Source organism: Engystomops pustulosus, chromosome 1 (assembly GCF_040894005.1).
Source record: "Engystomops pustulosus chromosome 1, aEngPut4.maternal, whole genome shotgun sequence".
Taxonomy (NCBI): Eukaryota; Metazoa; Chordata; class Amphibia; order Anura; family Leptodactylidae; genus Engystomops; species Engystomops pustulosus.
In genome coordinates, this window is record NC_092411.1 from 211454310 (window position 1) to 211460309 (window position 6000).

Here is a 6000-nt window from a genome sequence, read left to right on the forward strand (position 1 = left end):
AATTTTTTTGGCCCCAGTGACAATTGGAGTTTAAACATTTTTTGCTATAATGGGACCAAGGATTTTCAATAAAGCTTCATTACAGACACCCTACAGCTGATTATTGCAGTCTGGGACTATAGTAAAGAATTCAGAAAGCTTCAGAGGGGTCTGTCTCTAACTATGGGTTGTCTGTATGTCGGGTGTCCTTAAGTAGGGGACCGCCTGTACTCCTCCCGCAACTATATATTATATTATGTTCACTTGTAAGCCACACACCCATAAGGGTATTTGCACAACTTGCTGAATTTCTTAGGGATTTACACCAGCGGTAATCTCGCAGCCATTCCACGATCATCCAAACCAGCCCCGGCTTCTGATGCATTTTATGCTGCTGGGTCGAGCTTAAACGGGTTCTAAAGTCTCTTGTGGTTTTGCCATTTTGGCGGCATAATATCCAGGGAAATGACAAATGAGGCTGAGCAACTTTTGGAAGAAATATGGGTAATGGCGCCGCATTGCAGGACCCCTTTAACTCCAATTTTCACTTGTAGCACTTGTATTGCAATAAGCAAATTTATCATATCTATAAACAAAGACCCTATCCACAGAAAGACAGATAACAATGCGATCAGTGGGGGGCCAGCTGCTGGAACCTCCCCTATCCCTAGTTTAAACGTCTTATTCTCACTAACTGAATTAAGGTTGAGAATGCTGTTCCATTCAATACTATGGAAATGTCTGAAATTGCTGAGTACATTGCTGTGCTTCCTCCTGCACTCTCGTAAACAACGAATGGGAGTGCAGGAGATAGCCGAGTGCTGGGCTCAGCATTTTTTAACACTCCTTTAGTATTGAATGGAGCAGCAAGACAATTGCTCAACTTGCTGCTTCAGTCAATTATTAAGAATAGGATCACTGCTTTTTTGATTGCTGGGGGTCCATTGCTGTGATAAGTGGGGGTTTCATCAGATTGTTGACCCAAATACTGTGGTATGTATAAGTGTTTGGGTTCTTTTAGCGCAGTTCAAAAGAGAAACCATATAGGGCGACTGGGGACGATTAAAGGGGTATTCTCGTCTGGGAATTAACATTCAGTTTCATTAATCTGCCATGTATATACATTTCTTCAATGATATGTTATTAAAAAAAAAATGTACCTGAGTGAAGATAATTTCTCATAAATGTAGTCATATGGTCCCTTAGAAACAAGACGGCCACCTCTGCTGGAGGGATTGCACAAAGAAACAAAAGGTTTTTGTTTATGACATGTTGGGGAGTTACTGCAGCTCCCACATCCAAAATGTGAGGTGGTCGTATCCAAGGAAGCTATCTCGTTTCTAAGGGACAACATGACTACATTTATGAGAAATTATCTTCACACAGAGCATTTTTTTTAATTACATCTAATTGAAGAAATGTTTACATATGGAAAATTAATTAAATTAAAAGTAAATGCCCAGGTGGGAAAACCCCTTTAACCGGCAGCCCATAAGGACCTGCGGTTGGTTATTGACCCAATCTGCCCTGACATGTTCCTTGTTGATATTTGGAAAACTTTAAAAAGAAACCTAGAAATCAGTAAAACTGAAAGATTTCTTGTTTGTTTTTCAGTGAGATTGAGGGCGTGAACTCTTAAGACACCTATACATGATATACAATATGGATGTCTGTATGTTCATAAACATATTGCTTACACATCAGAATGCAAACTCTACATTGGTCACATTGCTTTTGCGAAGTGTTGAACACAAAGAAGCGACTTTCCGTACCTTCAGCCTACTTCCTGCCCATGCACATACTTGCCCTATATACAAACCCATTTTTGTGTTAAGCAGCATTTAAGACATCCCAAATGTAATGAATGCAGTTTTTGATAAGCAAGTTGTCGCCCACTATGCCCCTGCCAGTGAATGAACCTGGCCAGAGACAGGAAGAATGAGCTGATCAGATGAGGGTCATACATTATAGCATTTCTTACCAACCATATAACATTTCTAAGTGTCTCATCCACTCATTAACTGCAATAGTAGGGCAGCCCAGAATGTAGTGTACAAATCTGAGCATCTTATTCTTCCATCCAAGGACCATTAGAGGAGCAGGAGCACGTGCTACATACGTCTCTGAGCACAGCAACAGCAAGAGAAGGACAGGTCAATGACTACATCACAGCCCACACTACAGACTGACATCCAAACACAGTAATACAATATACATGCATAATAACCAGCATCACAAGTGCCAGCAGCAACAACCTATACAGTGTGGCCGAAAAGCATCACTAGCTCATTATCCAATATAGGGCTAACATATTCCACTTCGCTGTATACAATGCACCTTCTCATCAGTCCATATCCCCAAGAGGGTCACAATCTAATCTTATCCATCTGATGAACACAGCACAATATATGATCAGATCTATAGGAAGCCAGTTAACCCCTGCAGCAGAGCTTAATGGACATTAGCCTATTATAGCTTAGGCCCTGTGAGCCGGTATAAAGCCCTGCTGTGCAGCCATTCATTGGTACATGCAGCAGGGCCCTGCACCCATCAGGCAGGATGCTGTGCCCATGGTCCCTGTGATAAGTGTGCAGCAGCAGAGTGCTGGCCATAAAACCTCACATCACATATCTCTGCTGACCATACATCACATCTCACACTGACCATACATCACACTGCTGGCCATAAACCATACATAACATCTTACTGCTGGCCATACATCACATCTCACACTGACCATACATCACATTGCTGGCCATACATCATACATCACTGCTGGCCATACATCACTGCTAGCCATACACCATACATCACTGCTGCCCATACACCATACATCACTGCTGCTCATACACCTACCAGTTCTCCTGCATCCACTGGATCGCCTCGTTCTCGTTGAACTGTTTCTCGAATTCATATTCCTGTAAAGTCAACACTGACATGTTCATTGCTGGCTGCTACCTGGGAGGAGAGAAAGCCTGAGCCTTCCTGAGAGTCTCTTGTAGACACACACCTCCTCCTCCCAATCCCCTTCTTTAGGTGTCTGTGTGCCTCTATCTGTACCCTTGATTTAGCATTGCTCTCTCCTCGCCCTATCCTCCTCCCGGGTCACAGGCTCTCCTCCTCCTTTCTTCTGCATCCACCCTGACAGCAAGGCAGCGCTGCGGTCCTAGAGCCGCCTGCTTTCTCTACAGGAGCACCTGACACCCCCTCATCTCTGAGCACAGTGCACGCTCAGGGCTAGCTGACACAAAGAGGGCTCAATGAGTACATAACATAACAATATAGTATTGTAGTTATTAATAACCCTTTTTAGCACAAAGCCATTTTTCATTGAAGACTGCATCTTACCAAGTGGAAATGATAACTTTTAAGTTCTGCCTTTAAATCACCAGTATAAGTTTTTGCGGGATAAAATATATACAGTGCTAAATAAGGAATATACTCCTAAAGACATCTGTAAATACGCAGATGCTCATGATACGGAGAATTTCCTCACAAAATTGTGTTTGGAAAATCTGTCTTCAATGGATCAAAGGTTGCTTTTCGTTACATTATACATTATAATAGCAAAAAAAGACGCTGTCTGCTGCACTATTTTTTCCACTATTTGATAATGCAATAGAAAAAGGAACATATCAACCGCAGCTGTGAACTCCATGCACATGACCACATTGGAGGCTGTGATCTGGCCACACAAATTGCGGTCAGATCACTGTCCCCATAGACGTCTATGATACCTGGCAATGGTGCAATGAGCATATAGAGCAGGTCCTAGTTTTCAATCAATTTGTGGAGCAGGCTCCCAGCTTTCTAAGGAGAGGTTAGTGATCACACAGTCAAGTACATGAAGCCTAACTAAGATTTTGATAACTTGACTGGTTTTAACAGCTATGTGAACTCTGAATGAGTTCTGAAGTGATGAAAAACAATAAATAAGTTTCATTTTTTTCATGGATTGAGAGTATGATCCAGAAAGTGTCAGGGAAAATGGACCACGACCGGGGGCTGATTTTCAACCACAGTCAGGTGAATAGATCCTTACAATAAAATATCAGGTTTTTGTCCCTCTTTTTTGTCCCAAAAGTTGGAAGGTATGTTGGCTGGGTAAATCTGTTATTGTACAGCGAGTACGGAAAGTATTCAGACTATTTAAAGTTTTTCACTCTTTGTTTACCAATTGGTAAGATCAAAAAGGTTGTTTTATTTGCTCATTAATGTACACTCTGCACTCCATCTTGACAGAAAAAAACCCAGATATTTTTGCTAATTTAGTCTAAACAAGAAAACTGAAATATCACATGGTCATAAGTATTCAGACCCTTTGCTCATTTGCTTCACATGTTGTCAATTTCCTTCTGATCCTCTTTGAGATGGTTCTACACCTTCATTGAAGTCCAGCTGTGTTTATTTTAACTGATTGGACTTGATTAGAAAAGGCACACACCTGTCTATATAAGACCTCATAGTGCATGTGAAAGATAAGAATATAATAAGATAAGAATCATGTGGTCTAAGGAACTGCCTAAGGAGCTCAGAGACATGATTGTGAAAAGGCAGCGAGATCTGATTGCATCACTCAAGGTTTCTAAGAGCACAGTGGCTATCATAATCCTTAAATGGAAGAGGTTTGGTATGACCACAACTCTTCCTTGACCTGGCCCTCCAGCCAAATTAAGAAATTGTGGGAGAAGAGCCTTGGTGAGAAAGGTAGAGAAGAACCCCAAGATCACTGTGGCTGAGCTCCAGATATGCCCTCCACCAGTCGGGGCTTTATGGCAGAGTGTGCCGATGGAAGCTTCTCCTCAGTGCAAAACATATGAAAGCCTGCATACAGTTTGCAAAAAAACACATGAAGGACTCCAAGACTATGAGAAATAAGATTCTATGGTGTGATGAGATGGAGTTTTAACTTTTTATTGTTAATTCTTAGCAGTATGTGTGCGAAAAACCAGGCACTGCTCATCACCTGACAAATACAACCCCAACAGTGAAACATGGTGGTGGCAGCATCATGCTATAGGGGTTGTTTTTCAGTTGCAGAGACAAGACAACTAGTTGAGAGTGAAGGAAAGATGAATGCACGTCAAGTGGCAGTGGCTTCTTAACAACTCTGTGACCATTCTTGACTGGCCCAGCCAGAGCCCTGACCTAAACCCAATTTAGCATCTCTTGAGAGACCTGCAAATGGCTGTCCACCAACGTTCACCATCCAACCTGAGGGAACTGGAGATGATCTGCAAGGAAGAATAGCAGAGGGTCCCCAAATGCATGTGTGAAAAACTTGTTGCGTCATTCGCAACAACACTCATGGCTGTATTAGCTCAAAAGGGTGCTTCATGTCAATACTGAGTAAAAGGTATGAATGCTTATGACCATGTTATATTTCAGTTTTTCTACAAATCTATATTTCTGCTTTTATCTCTCAAGATGAGGTGCAGAGTGTACATTAATGAGCAAATAAAACAACCTTTTTGATCTTACCAATTGGCTGCAATGAAACAAATAGTGAAAAATTTAAAGGAGTCTGAATACTCTCCATACCAACTGTAGAATAACAGATACACCCAGCCAACATACCTCCCAACTTTTGGGCTTAAAAAGAGGGACAAAAAGCCCCTCCCTTTTTCCTAAACCACACACATTGCCCACCCCCAAACATAGTATTGTCCACGTATCGGATCGTAGGCACACCCTTGCCCCTCTCCATGGCGGCGCCCTCTAGCTCACTCACCTCTCCACGTTCCTGCTCCCATCCCTGCTGGCTGGAGCGGGGACGCGCACTGCTGATTGGTGCTGACCACTTCCGAGTTTTCTTTAAAAGTCTCAGCAACCCCCGCCGGATCTAAGTTCTCTTTGCCCATGTGAAATCTTCTCTCAGCGTTTGTTCCCTGCCTTCTGACCTCCTGTTATGACCCGGACTTGATCCTGACTTTGCTCCTCTGTTGCCAGCCTTGACCATCTGCCTATTCCTGACCACGAGACCGCCCAGCGATTCTGTACTTCGACCTTGGCTGCCATCAC

At 42.7% G+C, this 6000-nt stretch overlaps 1 protein-coding gene across 1 annotated transcript in view; it reads right to left on the bottom strand.

Moving 5' to 3' along the window:
• Nucleotides 1–3138, bottom strand: part of ELOVL6 (ELOVL fatty acid elongase 6) — a 52903-nt gene extending 49765 nt beyond the window's left edge. The window contains exon 1 of the mRNA XM_072119310.1: nt 2836–3138. Coding sequence (XP_071975411.1) covers nt 2836–2924 — 89 coding nt within the window. The 5' untranslated portion in view covers nt 2925–3138. The remainder of the gene's footprint in view (nt 1–2835) is intronic.
• Nucleotides 3139–6000: the final 2862 nt, after the last annotated feature.